The following is an 18052-nucleotide window of genomic DNA, read 5'->3' on the forward strand; positions in this document are numbered from 1 at the left end:
GGGGATTGAACTTAGGACCTTGCACTTGCCAGACAAGTGCTTATTCTACTGAGCTACCTCCCTGACCCAACCAGGCTGGTCTTGAACTTACAACAAACCTCCTGTCTCAGCCTTCTATGTGCTGGAATTATAGGCATGGACCACTGCACCCAGTGCTTTTTATTTTTATTTTGAATAAAGTCTTGCTAAGCCAGCTGGGCTCAAATTTGATTCTTCTGTCTCAGTTTCCCCCGAATGCTAGGATTACAGGTGTGCACCATACATGGCTAGGATTATTCCTAAGACTCTTTGCAGACTGGTCCAATTATTTTTTTTCTTCCTATGATCTCCTTGAGATGATTTATATTATTTTACTTTACTTTATTTTATTTTATTGACTATGTAATCCAGGCTGGCCTTGAGTTTGCAGTAATCCACCTGATTCAACCTCTCAGATGTTGGGATTATAGGCCTGTGTCACCATGCCTGGCTTATAGGGGTCAATTATTTTTACTTTTCACACATGATTGATATAATAGACCAGTAGTTACAGAGATGAAACTTTGTGCTATAGCATTCTGTCATCATTAAGAGGTTTGTCCACATTGCAAAAATGCAACATGACTGAGGTGTGCAGTAACAGGATACCAGTCAACTATCTCACAAGAGAGTCAGGATTTAAGAGGCAACTTCTACTCCTCCAGAGGCAAAGGCAAGGGGAGGATCATAAGTTTGAGTCGAGACTGGGCAACTTCAGTGAGACTATCTCAAAACAAAAAGTGTTGGGGATGGAGCATGTGTGAAGACTTGAGTTCAATCCCTAGTTCCACAAGGGGGGGAAAGAGCCCAAAACTGTAATCTTATGACCTCTGGCTTCAAATCTGACCTTTGTCTAGTGTCAGCAAAGCCCCAGCCCTGATCCTTGTTTTAACCATCATGCTTCTGCCTGTCTCTAAGCCTGCTCCTGAATCCATCAATTCTCCCTCACCCCACCTGTTGCCCTTTGAAAGAAAATCCGGACCCCATTCTAAATATTTTCCTCCACCCCCTCTCACTTTGCATATCAGTGAACCTCAAAACTCTAAACAGGAGCATGTGTCAGGACACCACAGAGGACTGCCACATTCCCTCTGTCCTGCCAGCTGGCCATTTCCTCAGCTTTTCCTGAGATTACTGATCCTGGAATGGAACAACGAGCCAGCTGCCACCTGGCTCCCCAGGAGTTTGCAGCTCCGCTTAGTTTACATTTATTAAAGTTCATAATCTAACAGTCCAGATCTCCATGGAGGGAGGCCAGAAGAGGGTGCTGCTGCAGGGAGAAGAAAACCCCTGATACGACACCCCGTGAAATCTCCCTCACACCTCCCGTTGGAAAGTAGTGTGCTAGAGATTCTTTCTGCCTCCTACCCTCCTCCCTCCATGCTCCCTGGCCAGTTCTCAAAATAGCCAGCGTGGACACTGGATTTCCGGATTTGGATGTTTGTGACCTGCTGAGATTGGGGGTAGGGACAGTTAGGTGACAAGTGGTTGGCGCCCATCCTCTATGTGGTGCTCAGTCTTTCACTGATCACTAACCTCTGCCTCAACCCTCTTGTTTATTTCTCAGGAACTTAGATGAACCGGGGTCCTCTGCAATGCCCACCTGCAAGCCAGCAGGCCCTCACAGTTCCAGCAGGCACAGAGGCCCACACACCCTCTAGAGTGCCTCTTACAAAAAACTCACACCTGGAGGAGCGGTGCTTCACTCCCAAGGGCTGTAACTCGTGGGCATTGCTCAGCCTGTCTTGCAGCCCTTCCGCTTGGCAGGTGCGGATCACAAACCCCTCGAGTGCTCTTCTCCTCCTCTCCATGCTGCACTTTTCTGACCAGAAATAACAACAGTGACATGGTTCAGCAAACCCTTCTTGTGGGATCCAACTAGGGGAACTGGAAAAAGCCAAGGACTACAGACCATTACCTTGCCTCATTTCATATTAATAATCCCCTATCTAACACTATGTGCTGGTGACCTTTCTTTTTTTTTTTTTTTTTAAATGTATTTAGTATAGGGTCAACAGGGTCTCACTACACAGATTGGACTCCTAGTGATCTTCCTGTTTCCAGCCTCCCAAAAGTGCTGGGATTACAGGTGTGTATCACTACACCCGGTCTCATTCACTGTCTCAGCATGCCTTGGGGGTGGGGCCAAGGCAGCACATGGGGGGGATCGAATTTCTGTCCCTGCATTTGCCTAAGTAGGCACTTTAATCCATTGAGCTATCTGGCCTGGCCTATGTGCTGGTGACTTTTCTTTTTTTCTTTTTTTTTTTTTTTGTATTTTAGGGAAGGGTCTACAGGGTGTTCAGGGTCTCATTACTAGATCAGACTCATAATGATCTACTGTACTAGTCTCAATTGCTGTCTCAGCACACCCTGGGGATGGGGTTGGCACAGCAGCCTGGGGATCGAACCCCCAGCCCCTGCACCTGCTTGCAGGCGCATTAGTCCGCTGAGCTATTTGACCAGCCCTGGTGATTTTTCTTTTTCTTTCTTTCTTTCTTTTTTTTTTTTTTATAGTTGAGATGCTTTCTCTTATTTTTTTCCCATAATTTTATTGAGAAACAAATAGCAATGAGACAGTTTCAAATCAAATTGGTAGAACATGCTTTACCTTGGTCTTAACCATCCAGCAGAAAAGTATAAAAATGAAGTATAAGAAGTAAAGCCATGCTGTTATGTTGAGCTGAAGGGGACTCAGGTCAACAATTTCTGACATTGCCAGTCAAGCAGAAGACCCAATACTATTATGGACTATTGGACTCTTTTAGAATATTTTGCTGAGTTAACACACCTATAATATTCAAATGATGGAACTAAACAAAAAAGGGGATACAGATGAATGTCCATTTTGTATCCGTGTATTCAAAATGGTTAGGATAGATATATAGTTACATTCTCTTAATGAATAGAGGGATTTGTTGTAATAGTGTTTGTAAATAGGATGTCATGTCCACATCTTGTACAGCAATTAACCACTAGGAAGGATGTATACAATGTGTTAATTATTGAAACTGTCCTATCAATTTGGTTTGAAATTGTCTCATTGCTATTTGTTTCTCAATAAAATTATGGAAATAAATAAATAAAAAGAAAAAAAAACAAATTGTTAGGACAGTTTCAATAATTAACACATTGTATACTCTCTTCCTAGTGGTTAATTGCTATACAAGATGTGGACATGACATCCTATTTACAAACACTATTACAACAAATCCCTCTATTCATTAAGAGAATGTAACTATATATCTATCCTAACCATTTTGAATACACGGATACAAAATGGACATTCATCTGTATCCCCTTTTTTGTTTAGTTCCATCATTTGAATATTATAGGTGTGTTAACTCAGCAAAATATTCTAAAAGAGTCCAATAGTCCATAATAGTATTGGGTCTTCTGCTTGACTGACAATGTCAGAAATTGTTGACCTGAGTCCCCTACAGCTCAACATAACAAGCCCTTGTGATTTTTCTATGCAATTAAAAAACACACATTGCATCAGAACAGCCCTATATGGGGCTGGCCAAATAGCTCAGTAGATTAAAACAGGTACAGGGACCAGGGATTCAATCCCTGGGCCTACCATGCCAGCCTCGCACCCGGTGCATGCTGAGATGGCAATTGAGACTAGTACAGTGAATCACTACAAGTCTGATCTAGTAGTGAGACCCTGAATACCCTGTGGACCCTTCCCTAAAATACAAAAAAAAAAAAAAAAAAAAAAAAAGAACAGCTCTACAAAATTCGGTATTGCTGGGCTGGGGAGGTAGCTCAGTACTCTAAGTGCCTGCCTGGCAAGCACAAGGACCTGGGTTCAACCCCTGGTACCACATGCCAGGCATAGTGGTGCACATCTATAATCCCAGCGCTGGGGAGGTTGAGACAGGAGAATCACTATAAATCCAAGCTGCATAGAAAGACCCTGTTCCAAATAAATAAAGTTTTTTTTAAAAAAAATTAGTATTGTTATTATTCTCATTTTACAGAGCAGAAAACTGAGGTCAGCTGTTTTCCTACCTAAGGACATAGAGCTAAGAATTCATAAAACCAGTGTTCAAAAGCTGAATTATCTGGCTCTAGAGTCGAGGCCTCTGAACACCGTGTTACACTTGCCCCATTGTCCAGCCAGGAAACAAGGCGTGTAGATGCGCACCCCTGGACACGTCCAGCATGAGGTGCGCTTGTGTGCACAAAGTCCCCCCAGCAGCTCCATCCCAAGGTACAAAAGGCATCCTCAGCAACCATGGTTTCACTGGATGCTCAGGCAGTCAGGTCACTCCGCCCACACTCGACAGCACTTGTTTCACGTCCACTCCCCAGAGAATGCAGGGAGCAGGCTCCTGTCCTTCTCTAATGAAGCCATCTTATAGCTCATGGGGGGGACACTATCCCAGACCACACCTGCTGACTCAGGTCCCCGCTCTGCTAGCTGACCTGACCACTGGTCTCTGGCCTTCATCCCATGCTTGCTCTGTGGGTGTCCTTCCCCACAGTGGGCTGACCTCCGGGGAACCACCACAGCATAAGTGTTCACTCTTTACCTCCAGGGCCACATCCAAGCCCTTCTGAGGGGTCATTCCATGTGGAGGATCATCTCATTCACTTCCATCCCCAGTGGCTCCCTGGCATACACTCAAGTCTATTATCCCAAGTTGCCAGCAAGCTTGGCGTTCGGTTCAGTTCAGCCTCACTGCCCATACGGGACTAAATGGTTTTCACTTCTCAATACCTACAGAACGCTAATTAGCTACTGCGAGGCCCATCTCCGGTTGCGTTTCCCTGGAGGGCCCTAGTTTCTTTCCTTGCCTACCTTCCTGCATCCTTTTCCTCCTCACCCATGGGCCTGATTCACAACAATGTTCCATTCCATCATCTTGGCAGCGGCTGCCCATTCCCCAGGAGTGCTCTACGACTCTTCAGTTTCCTGTGCAGCTCAGCTTGTAGACGCTCCCCTCCCATGGGGCAAGAAGAGACACCGAGGTCTGCTGGTTTAGTTTAGGACTTTGTCTTCAGTCTTGAGGTTTGAATCACCTTGGGAATGCTGAGCTACATTTCTAGTTCTTTTAGTTTTGTTTGAGACTTGCTAAATTGCCCAAGCTGAGCTGGGCTCAGTGGTGCACAGCTGTAATCTCAGTTCTCTAGAGGCTGAGGCAGGAAGATCAGGTCTGAGGCACCCTAGGCTACATGGTCAGATCCAAGCCAGCCTGAACTACATAGCAAGACTTGTCTCCCCCGCAAAAAAAAAATTTCCCCAGCTGGCCTTGAACTTGTGATCCTTCCTCCTTTGCCTCCCCAGAATCTGAGACTACTGGAATGGCCCCAGTCATTTTTCTTTAGTCTTTGGGACTGCAGAGAGGGACATGACACAGCAACGTCTACTCTTTCTCTAGTAGTTTCCCCAAGAGTGTCAGTTGTTTCTGTCTCCTCTCACTTCCAGCAAAGGAAACACCACACACTCCTCCTGACCACTTCCTCTGTATAACTGTCATAGGCTCTCAAGGTTTAGGACTACTCTTTGTGGTTCTCTCTTCCTAGATAATTTCACCTGTTCCTATTTCTTCAGTTATCACTGCACTGTCAAATAGAATAGTAGCTGGCAAGCTGTACGAGGTGGCACTTGCCAGTAATCCCAACATTTGGGAGGCTGAAGCAGGAGGATTGTGAGTTCGAGGCCAACCTGGAGTACACAGTGAGACTCTATCTCAAGAAACAGAACAAACAAAAAATACAGAAATTCTCTGCTGGGCTTGGAGGGATGGCTACATGTCCAAGGCCAGCCTGGGCTACATAGTGAGACCTTGCCTCAAAACAAAACAAAAGAGAGCAGACATTGGCAAACTACAGCTCATAGGTCAAATATGATCTTCAGCCTGTTTTTGTAAAGAAAGTTTTTCTGGAATACAGCCATACCCACTTGTTTACATATTATTTGTGGCTGCTTTATCACCATGGTGGCAGAACTGAGACCATAAAGTCCACAAAGACATATATATATATATATATATATATATATATATATATTTTTTTTTTTTTTTTTTTTTTTTTTTTTCCAATTTGGTACAGGGTTTACAGGGTCTCATTACACAGATCGGATTCATAGTGATCCTCCTGTTTTCAGCCTCTGAAGTGTTGGGATTACAGGCACACGCCACCATGCCTACTCTCAATCACTGTCTCAGCGTGCCCTAGGGGTGGCACGGCACCGCATGCTGGGGATCAAACCCTGGCTGCTGCTGGGTTTTGGTTTTTTTTTGTTTTTTGTTTTAATAAAAGACCAAAATATAGCCTATCTGGACCACTGCAGAAAAAAAAAGTTTTTAAGAAAACTTTCCATAACGGAAATGTTTTAGCCAGGCATACTGGCCCATGCCTGTCATCTCAGCACTCTGGGAGGTTGAGGCAAAAGGACTTCAAGGTCAAACCCAGTCTGGGCAACTTAGGCCATGTATCAAAATAAAAAATAGGAAAAGGGCTGGTGAGACGGCTCAGTGGTCTGGAGCACCCACTTAGAACAAGCTAAGCTTAAGCAAAACACAGGGACCGCGGTTCAATCCCCTAGCACCACATGCCAGCCAGCCCCACCCCCTGGTGGGCTGAGCTGGCCACACACACACACACAAAATAAATAAATAAATAAATTTTTTTAAAAAATTATAAAAAATAAAAACAAACAAAAAAATTATAAAAATAAAAAAAAAAAAAGTAAAAGCTGGGGATGTAGCTAAGTGCAAAGGCCTTGGGTTCAAGCCTTAGTAGTGGGTTCAATCTCTAGCAGTGCAAAAGAAAAAAGGAAGAAAAGTTTTATATCTGTGCTATCTATTACGGCATCCAACAGACATGTGGGCATTGTGTACATTCAAATGGGCTAACACAACTTTGTAATTTTATTTTATTTATTAAAATGTAAATTAAATAGTTATGTGTACCTACTGGCTACCATTCTGAAAAGTACAGAATGTTGTTTCTATCCCAGATCTCTAATCTGAATTTTAAAGCATCTTCACTTGGATATTTTATTAAGAAGAAAAAAAATCCCTGTACAAAGCTCTTTCTTTTCTTTTCTTTTCTTTTCTTTTCTTTTATTTTATTTTATTGGGACAGGGTCTCACTATGCAGTTTGGGCTGGCCTTGTGCTCACTTTTGTAGGCTTCTGGCTGGTCTTAAACTCAAAGAGATGCTTCTAGGGGGAAGGCCTGCTGGTTAGCTCAGTTGTTTAAGTGCCTGCTCATACAAATGCAATCAGGTGCAAGATACGGTGGTTGTGGTTCGAACCCCACCTCTACCTGACTTACCAGACCCACCCTTCAGGCAGGCTGAGCCAGACCAAAAAAATCCTTCTCAAAGAAATCCTTCTGGGTCAACCTCCCAAATGCTGGGATTACAGGTGTGTGCCACTATGCCCCATTCCAGGGTCACATAGTGGGCATCTGAGGATCCAGGGCTAAGACTGCACTGCACATGGGGCCAGAGATTGAACTCGGGTCCTTGCGCTTGCCAGGCAGGTGCTTATGCCTCTGAGCTATCCCTCCAGCCCCAGCAGACACTCTCTCAAAGGAAAAAACAAAGAGCCATAATCTACATGATTTAACATGTTGAAGGCTGGAAAGTCCAAAATTGGGATAATGGTAGATTTGATACTTGGTCATGACCCACTTTTTCATCATAAATAGCAGTTTTTTGCTATAGCCCTACCCAGTAGAAGGAAAGAAGGATTCTTTAGAGTCTCTTTTACAAGAGCACCGCTCCCATTCCTGAGGGCTGTGCCTCCACATCTCCTCATCTCACCCTAAAGGCACCTCTTAAATGCATCACCCTGGGGATTAGGATTTCAAAATATGAATTGTAGGGGAAAGGGGTGATACAAACATTCAGAAACACAGTTACTTCGACCATGGTCCACTGGACTAGCCCAAATGGTCCTGATGCTTTTGGGATAAAGAACAAAACATTTAACATGGTCTAAAAGGCCTTATGCTATGCAGCCTATAAGGGTCTCAGGAACCTCATCTCAGGAACATACCATAGCTTTTCCCAGCTTGGGCCCTTGGGATGGTTCTCTCACCCCAGCCATCCTTTTACTCAGTTAATTCCTATTTATTCTTCATACACAGTTTATATTCAGCATTTGTTGGATATACAAGGAGAGCGCTTTTTAAAAAAAAATGTATTTAGTATAGGGTCTAACAACACAGATCAGACTTGTAGTGATCCTCCTGTTTTCAGCCTCCCAAGCACTGGAATTACAGGTGCGTACCACCAGCCCAATCTCAGTCGCCATCTCAGCTCACCCCAGGGTCAGGGCCTGGATCAAACCCTGGTCCCTGTACTTGCCTAAGCAGACACCTTAATCTGCTGGCCCACAAAGATAGCTCTTGTGCTGCGTTGATATCTCATCTAAATTACTGAAATCAATGATTTTTCTGCCAGTTGAGGCCTCCATTCTGTATCTGCTTCCAAGGGTATGAGAAAGGGCATCACTTTGGCCAGTGTGCCTAAAAAAGAGCTGAGGATGAAAGAAAGGCCCCTTCAGGTGGTATTGCTCACCTGTGTTATAGTTATTGCAGATTTGTCTCCTCTTCCCTATGGTCGGCACGCCTCTAGACTTCACCATGCCTCTGAAAGCACGGTCTGGCTATCCCACTTACTTCAATATCACCTATAAAAACTGTGACCCAGGGGCCAGAGAGATAGCTCAGAGGCACAAGCACCTACCTGGCAAACACAAGGACCCAAGTTCAATCCCTGGACCCACATGCCATGCAGTCTCAGCCCCGGATCCTCAGGAGCACTGTCTCAGCCCGGAACCAGGCATGGTGGCTCATACCTATAATCCCAGCACTCGGGAGGGTGAGCCAGAAGGATCTCTATGAGTTTGAGACCAGGCTGGGGGCTACAAAAATGAGCACAAGGCCAGCCCGAACTGCACAGTGAGACCCTGCCTCAAAAAAAAAATTGTAACCCATATCTTGTAAGGATAGGTACTCAAATATACGTGTTTACATAAATTAATAGGCTTCACATTCCTGGGAACAGCAAAGTGTTATATTGGCATCATACAAAGCAGGGTTTATATCCTGGATCTGCACAGACCATCTGTTCAGATGCCCGCTCTACCATTCCCAGCTGTATGACACTGAGTAAATTACTAAACCTTGCCATACAAAGGTAGTGTAACTGCAAAAAAGAAACGTCTATCTTGAAAAATGAAAAGAACTACAGAAAAATATATATAAAGTTACTATTACAGATTAAAATAAACTGCTACTATCCTGAAATACTATAGCTCTGGATTGAATACAAGAGTAGGTCTAAGCTGGGCATCGTAGCACATGCCTGTAATCTCAGCACTCTGGAGGCAGAGGCAGAAGGATCACTGTGAGTTCAAGGCCAGTTTGGGCTACAAAGTGAGTTCAAGGCCAACCTGAACAGTATAGTGAGACCTTGCTTCAAAAAGACAAAAAAAAAAAAGTAGGTCTAAGTCAGCTGGGTGTGGTACATACCTGTAATCCCACACTTGGGAGGCTAAAGCAGAATTACTGGGAGTTCAAGGCCAGGCTGAGCTACATACATAGTGATTTCAAGGCCAGGCTGAGCTACATACATAGTGAGTTCAAGGCCAGGCTGAGCTACATAGTGAGTTCAAGGCCAGGCTGAGCTACGTAGTGAGACCCTGTTGAGAGAGGCTGAGAGAGAGACAGAGAGTGAGAACTAAAAATCAAAGTGTGGTGTTACCATACAGTAGATCTTCACTAAATGAGCTGAAGGAAGAGAGGAGGAAAGAATACCCAGGACTGCTCTAAAGGCTCTTGGGTTTATTCTGCAGCCATAGGACCTTCCTGAATGATCTTTTTTGACTTTAAACTAATCCTGGAAAATCTATCTCCCTGTCTTCCCAATGTCTGTCCCCCAAAATGCTAAGAATAGCTGAATTGCTTTCAACCTCTGGTAGCTCTTTCAGTATGTCTCTCTCTCCCTCTCCCTCTCCCTCTCCCTGTCCCTGTCCCTCTTCTCCCTCTCCCTCTCCCTCTCTCTCTCCCTCTCCCTCTCCTTCTCTCCCCCTCCCTCTCCCCCTCCCTCTCTCTCTTGCTCCCTATCTCTCCTATTTTTCCTCATTATAGGAGACAGGAGATTAGTGATTAAGAGCACATCAATCATCTCTCTCTCTCTCTCTCTCTCTCTCTCTCTCTCTCTCTCTCTCTCTCTCTTTGTATCTTAGAGAAGGGTTTACAGGGTGTTCAGGGTCTCACTACTAGATCGGACTCGTAGTGATCCACCTGTTTACGCTTCCCAAGAGCGGGGATTGCAGGTGCGTACCATCACACCCAGTCTCAATTACTGTCTCAGCTCACCCTGGGGGCGGGGCTGGCATGGCAGGCCCAGGGATTGCATCTCTGGCCCCTGCTCCTGCTTGCAGGTGCTTTAATCCGCTGAGCTATTTGGCCAGCCCTAATCATATCTCTTTGATCAAATTCTTTTGTCCCGCGTTGTATTTCACAGATGATCATGTGAGTCTATTCCTTACCTTATGAGGTGGTACTGTCTTGGCAAAGCACCTAAAGACAATCAAAGCTGTAGGAACTCGGCTCCCTACTTGCTACCTCTAGGGGGATATGCACCCTATAACTCTAGGCCCAGACACCCTGCTCTTTTCTCCCTCTGTGTTTTCTCCTTTGTTGCCTTCCTCTTTAACAGTGTTACCACAGCAACCACTGCCACCAGAAGAGGAAAGATAGTGTCACTCCCTCTGCTCCAAGCAGCAAGTTAGAACTAACCCTGGGAAGGGTAAACTATACAGCTTTCCCCATGCCCCCAAACTCCAGGATCCTTTAAAGAGGGGTCACAGGTGCTTAAGAGCAACAATAAACAGAATCAAGGATCATGGCTTCACAGTTCCTGGGCCAACTATACTGTACATTTGCATGACAGAGCCTGGATGCTATGCAAATAAATACACATGATGAAGCCTTTCTAATGCTGCCAGAGGCAGTTAGTGTAGATGAACAGACAAGGCAATAGGAGTTCTGTCCTACAACTTATGGCAGAGACATCTAAAAGAGCTTGAGCCCTAAGAAAATCTAATATGAGCCTAAAAAGGGTCCCTTTCCTGCCTTTGTATTGACAAAAATCCTGGTCTTCATATACTCCCTCCTTGCTTCGCAGGAAATAAAAGCGAACAGGAGTTACTGGCTATGTTTCCCAGTGGTGACAAACAGGCGTTGCCCCTCCTACTCCCCAGGGACCCTTCTAGCTCTGCCAACACAGTTTTCTCCAATGTCAAATGAAGGTCGTTGCTAAAGGACTTTCTAGAGGCCTCTGGGATCCCCTGATGCCCCTGGACGACCCTGGACTGCTGTTTTTGGAGCACGGTTGGAACCGTTTCAAGTCTTCCAGTGCAGCAACCAGCTGCAGTCCTCAAAGAGCTTCAGAAAGACTTGCTCAAGGTCACCCTCAAGATAATAACAGAAAGAACGAAAGAAAATGAATCCTTACTCCAGGTTCTACATACACACATTCCTCTCGCTGTATGAAATGTGAAATACAACCCAGCTGCCCTGTATCGGAGATGCCTCTTAGAATCTCAGCAGCTTGGCTCCTAAAGCCCCCTGATGTGTCGCTCTCCCTTCAGCAACCCCCCACCCCTTCCTGGAATAGCAGTACCCCCAACCGGAGTCAGAGGCAGAATTCCTAGCCCATGCCAGCTTATGGCATGCAGTGAGTCAACAGCCCCAGCCAGCTCCCTCCAGCATGGGCTGCACACTTTAATAAGTAGTTATTTGTGATACTCTGCACACAGCTTGGAGCTGTGCTTCACCCCATAGTAGGGGCCAGGGGGAGAGTCGGGGAGAGAGAGTTGTGCCAAAGCATCATTTATTACTATAATCTTCAATGTGCATCCTACCCGTGGTGTTAATGTCCTAAAATAAACTTTTGAATCTCCCCAGAGCCTACAAATCAAACACTCAGCCGGAAAGCTTTGTGTGGGAGGGAGGCAGCACAGAGGACAACAGCATGAGAAGCAGCACCTCTGTTCCCTGAGTGGGGGCTGGGAAGCCCAGGTGGGCTTGCCTTTAGGAGTGCTCCCCAAAGGGGAGCAGAAACCCAGCTTGCTTGAACCATATCAGTGAAAAGAGTGACAAGGTCAAGGTGCAGATTTCTTGCAAAAAAAAAAAAAAAAGTGTTTTGTTGTATTTTGCTTTTTTTTATTTATGCAGTGTTTGGGGTTGAAACCTAGGCCTTTGCTCTGAGCTGCATCCCCAGATCTTTTTATTTTATTTATTTATTTTTTACTTTAAGACTGGGTCTTGCTAAATCACCTTGATTGGGCTCAAACTTGATTTTCTCCTGCTTCAGCCTCTCAGAGGGCTGGGATTATAAGTATAAAGCACCACACCCAACAAAAAATGGTTTTGAATCTGCTCCTGATTTAGCTTAGTCTTATTGCTGAAATAATTCTGGGACAGATCGAGTCATGCTGAACATCAGGTCTGGAGTATGAATTTAGGAAAACATGCACTTATGATTCTTCAATCCTAATGAGTTCTCGGCATTTATCTTGGGGATCTAACCAAATTTTTCTTTCTCCCTCTTGTCTCTTCCCCCCCTCCAAAGCCTTTGCACTGCTCACTTGGAAGTCAATTTGCCAATGAAGAAAAGCCGAGTATCCTGCGCCTGTTTGGTCACCAGATGCATCAATTTTACTGCGTGGTCACACTCAGTCCTCCAAGTTAAAAAGAGTTAAGAGGGTTGGGGGTGCAATACAATGGTAAAGTGCCTGCCTAGCATGCACAAGGCCCTGGGTTCGATCTACACACACACACACACATACATACATACACGCACACGTGTGTGCACACACACACATACACACACATGCTCATAAGAGAAAAATCCTGTCCTGGTCCTTGGTGCTCTGCAGTTATGGAATTCAGCCCTGATAGATGGACACCAGAGACTAACAAAATATGCAAAGTAGGGCTAAACATGGGGGTGCACACATGTAATCCCAGCACTTGAGAGGTTGAGGTAGGAGGATTGCTTCAAGACTGAGACCAGCCTGGACTGCATAGTAACTTTAAGGTCAGGCTGAACAACATAGTGAGACTTTGCCCAAAAAAAAAAAAAAAAAAAAAAAGAGAAAGAAAGAGAGGGAGAAAAAAATAAGGCCTCCAGGATTCTCTTTTTCTTCACTCCTACCAGCTTACCTGCCTCACTCCATCATATGCAATGCATTCATTTTTATGGGATTTTTTTTTTTCTCTTTGCCACACCACAGATCCAACTTCAAGTCCTCGTGCATGCTAAGCAAGCATCCTGCCTCTAAACTACATCCTCAGCCCCTCAACACACTAATTTTTAAGGTGACTAAGCACCGGAGGATGGATAGTACCTGCTCTGCCTAATACTCTCCCAAAACGTGCCATATTAGTAAATATTATTCCATGCAGATTTTTCACCTTTCTTACCTTATTGCTCAACATTTGTTAAATCACAGTTTATATTTCTTGTAGAGAGTTTTTGTAATACTTTATATTCATTAGAAGTAGTCTTGGGGCTGAGGAGATAGCTCAGTAGAATAAGTGCTTGACTGGTAAGTGCAAGGATCTGAGTTCAATCCCCAGTTCCACAAAAAAATAAAATAAAATAATAAAATAAAATGACTAAAAAAAAAAAAAGAAGTAGTCTATAAATTACTATTCACTGGTGTAACAACTTTTAAATGTCCTATGGAAAGTTCTTTTGAGATAAGAAGTCAGCAGAACTGTGCCCAAATCTTGGTTCCAGTCCTGTATAAACTTAGATAAGCCTAAGGCCTCCTGTAAAACGAGAAGATTGGGCCAGATGATCTTTAAAGCTCTTAAACAAATCTAAATTTAGATCACTAAAATGTTTTGATATTTTACTTAAAATTATCTTGATGGGAGATAGATCTGACTTTCTATCTAAGTTTATTTTTTCCATGACAAAATAGACTCGTGAAAAACCATTTGCAAATTTAGAAAACTAAGAAGAAAACACAGGGAGGTATCACAGAGCCACCACCTTGAAGAGACAACCGCTGACCTATCTTCCAGCTACACCACCTCCATACGTAAGACCCTTCACAGGCAGGTACAAACTATACATCAGGTTTGTGTGTTTGGATTCCAGCTGCTTACTGGAGGGTCAGTAGCCTTGACTTAGTTACTTAAGGTGGCCTGTCTCATGAAGACTTCATATCCTAAGTGGTAATTGCTCACTGCTGCCACTTAGATGAAAGAGTCATCTACATTCTCAGGTCACAGGGTGACAACATCACCTACATACGACCAACCAGAAGCTTCAGCTAAAGCCAACAACCTAAATGGGAGACCAGGAAAATGATGAGCAAGCTTGCAACCCAAATTCTAGTTTCTTTCCTTCGGAAGACAGATGTTTCCAGAAGTTGAAGGCATTACAATAACAAGTAGCTATGCCTTACATGTTGTAAGTCCAATATAACCATAACCATCATGACAAAATATCAGTGAGAGAAACTCGGGTTTCTTCCAACTCTCTCCGTACCAGGTTCCCTAGAGACAACTGTGACGAACTCACAGAAAACATAACCGAACTGTATCACTGTGACTGAATTTCCACTGTGGTGAAGGTTGTATATGCAGACAGAGGTGTACAGGAAAGAGAATGTTATCCCCACCGTGTGACATCCCATCATTCTAGGTAAGAAGGTGGGGCATCAGTTTTAAGCTCTCCCCTAAGGATCTAGTTGATCTGTGCCTTGCTCTAGCCCCTGCCAGCCAAAGCACAGGGCAAATACCATGTGACTGTCACCAGTAATCCATGATCCCACTTCAGCAGAATGACTGCTGGACCATGGGATTCCTCCAGCTGCGTTCCTCACAGATGAGAAATTCCTCCCAGAAGAATTACAGTTCTGCATTAAGCAGCCGGCTATACTGCATGGGAGGGATTACAGACAAGAGCGCTCAGGCACTGAATGCGCCTCTCTCGTTCCCCTTCTCACTGAAAGAAGGAGAAAGTTATTAAACTAGAAGAGACAGACTGATTCACAGCAATCAAGACCTGCCTGCAGCTGTGAATGCAGACAAGCTGGAGATTGTCCCTGCAGTTCCTCTGCGCACGAGTGCACACACATGGGGAATGCTTTGCTGCAGTACTGAGTGACAGCAAAGGGCCACCAAGGCAAAACAGATAAAGCTTCCCCAGCGGGCCCACCGGAACCCTGTGCTGTTACCTGCAACTAGGTCTGGAGGCTCCCTCCCAGTTTTTGTTCTTCACTTGAAATAAGAATCTCTTAAAAACATGCCAAATTCTCTCATTTCTTGCTGATTCTCTGAAGCAAAGAAATAAGCACATGGGGGAGGTGAAACTTCTGTATGATCAGGCTATCCAGGGCTTTCCTGGCCCAGGCATCTCAGCCTGAAAGAGGAGACCCATGGGGCTGGGTTGAGAGAATAAAGCAGTTTAGAGTCTCCCTAGAGCTCCAGGGCTCTAGGCAACACTTCCACTTTTCAACATAGCTTTTTAAAAGAGGAAGAAAACAGGCTGGGGTTTGGCCTCGAGGGAAGCACAGACCCGCAGGGGATCTGGTTCAGAGACAGCTGGTCTCTGTGTACACCCAGGTGGTTGCTTCTGGATGTTATGAATACTCATCCCTGAAGTCAGGCTCAGCGCAGTAGGAGGCAGCTCTGTAGGCTCAAGTGCTAGTTAGAACCCATTTGCTCTGACAGCCTAGGAGGCTGGGCAGTCCTAGGTACACAGAGTTGTGTGCATCCACATCGACACATCTGTTCTCATCACCCTGCTGAGCTCCTAACCCAGTCAAGCTCAGCTGCTGTCAGAAGGGGTCCCAAGACTTGACTTTCCCCAGCTAATACCACCAAACTGTTTCCCTGGCCACAAAACAGCTTTGTCACTCGACCTAGTCCCACTGTAAAGGCTAGTTCCTGTACTGTGCCCTACAGAGCAGCCGTACACTTGTCCTCCCCCAACCCCTCAAAGCACAGGCTAACCACAAATCTTCATGTTGGCATAGCAATTGGATAAACTCTCAGGGGATGGCTTGGATTAAAACACTCCAATTTAGAAACAGTGGGGTGAGGAGGAGTGGTCTGAATCCTAGACCTCAGTAAAAAGAGGGTAAGGAAAATATCCCTCCTCTTATTAGAGAAAAAAAAAAAAAGCAAGAGGAGAGGAGGTTGATCCATTTTTCCTGTTTTATCTGAGACTGCATTGGCCACAGTCAAAACCAGCTGAGAAACTGGAAACCACTTTGTTTCTTCTGCAGCCCCCAAGACTCACTGAATTTTCCAAGTGGAAAATTGCCATGTCTAGTGGACACAGCAGTGACTTGGTGGGAGCCAACAGAACTCCTACTGAAAATCTTCATCTTTAGTATCTGAACTCAGACCCAGCCTCTGGGATTCTTCACTAACCTGCTGTCCTTGGGAATTCCTATGCTAGTTTTTGGTAATACTCTAACAGTAAAAAGTACACACACACACACACACACACACACACACACACAGAGAGAGAGAGAGAGGGAGATAATCGCTAACATAAATTGAGTGTCTGCTCTGTGCCAGGTACTTTTCCAAGTATTTTGCACATCTCACTTAATCATTAAAACAACTCATTTTACAGATTAAAAAGATGAAGCATATAAAAGTTCTATAATTTGCCTAAGGCCACATAGCTAGTCAGTAGATGAGCTTGGGTCTGGTGTGGAGCCGAGAAACCGGACTGAACGCAAAGGTCTGGGTACCAGGAGAAGCTCAGCGGATGACAGGCTTGTGATGCCACTGTCCAGATCAACTTCACTTAGGAAGGGCAATCCTTGTTGCAGAATATGAGATTGTACCTTGCCATGAGATTACAAGTACAGTTGACAGATGGAGTCTTTCCAAAGTCTCTGCTTTAACCCCCACCATGGACAGTGTTCTTTGAAAAGAGCAAATCAGCTGAAGGACCAGGTCAGGCTCCTTGAACCCCCACAGAGCCTGCCTTGAAGACTTAGAGCGAACAAGCATTGCAGAGGGAGGTCTACTCTGGATGGAGACATCTCCTCAGGAGCTGAACATGTCTCCACAGCAGGGTTTCTAATACCAGAAATGGTCCCTCCAATGTTCCTGGCCGAAGGTGTGAGAGATGCTACTTTCCCAACAGGTGGGACAGTGGCCACCCCAGGGCTCCAGGGCTGGAGCCCCAGTGGGTTCTACCTCAGCAATGCGAAAGCAACACAACTCTAGAAGAGGGAAGGGGGACACCAAGAGGGGAGAGAAGCAATCCAGCACAAGCCCGGAGCAGCAAGACAAACAAGGACAGCCCCCCGAAGAGATGACTTCTCACCTGGGAGCTCATTTCCCTTCCTCTACAGTCAACTCCAGTCACCCCAAATGTGCCACCTCCGTTTGGGAGACTTAAAGCACCCCCCTTTGGCAACCACTTCACAATGCCCCGAGTTAGGAGCTTCCTGAGAGGGCCAGGGGGCGTCCCCAGAGTCTCCCCGCCACTGCTGCCTCGCCCACCCGAGCACGGGGACCACGCCGCTCACCTCACTCATCGCGGCGGTCGGTACACAGGTGAGGCGCGGGGTCCCTGGGGACGCGTGGACAGCAGTTGAGAGTCGCAGGCTTCAAGGGTAAGAACTCGGCTGGGCAGAGGTAGCAAGCTGGTGCACACAGCTGCAGCTCTCCTGCCAGCGCTTGCGGACCTCAGGCTCAGCTACCAGGCTGGGACCCCTGCGACCCAGTCCTGGCGGAGGAGCTCCTAGTACCTCTGTCGGTTCCACCTTTTATAGTCAGTGCAGTACCCACCCACCCACACCAACCAATCCGAACTCCTCTTCCCGCAGAGTGACAGCCTCTCGGATCCAATGGTAGCAGGCTCAAAGGTCTGCTGCATTTCCAAACTAGGGTAAGACAGAGAGCGGGAAGGAGGGGGACGCCGTGGTCGGGGGATGAGAGGACAGAAAATGAAGTAGAAAGAGCAATGAAGAGAGCCAAGAGGGCACATGAGAAAGAGAGGGAACGAAAGA

The 18052-nt window shown here is 45.5% G+C and overlaps 1 protein-coding gene across 1 annotated transcript in view; it reads right to left on the bottom strand.

Moving 5' to 3' along the window:
* Positions 1 to 17780, bottom strand: part of Pcp4l1 (Purkinje cell protein 4 like 1) — a 24809-nt gene extending 7029 nt beyond the window's left edge. Inside the window, exon 1 of the mRNA XM_012516617.2 lies at positions 17570 to 17780. Within this exon, the coding sequence (XP_012372071.1) occupies positions 17570 to 17578 (9 nt within the window). The 5' untranslated portion in view covers positions 17579 to 17780. The remainder of the gene's footprint in view (positions 1 to 17569) is intronic.
* Between the last annotated feature and the right edge of the window lie 272 nt (positions 17781 to 18052).

Source organism: Octodon degus, unplaced genomic scaffold (assembly GCF_000260255.1).
Source record: "Octodon degus isolate 3935 unplaced genomic scaffold, OctDeg1.0 scaffold00116, whole genome shotgun sequence".
Taxonomy (NCBI): domain Eukaryota; kingdom Metazoa; phylum Chordata; class Mammalia; order Rodentia; family Octodontidae; genus Octodon; species Octodon degus.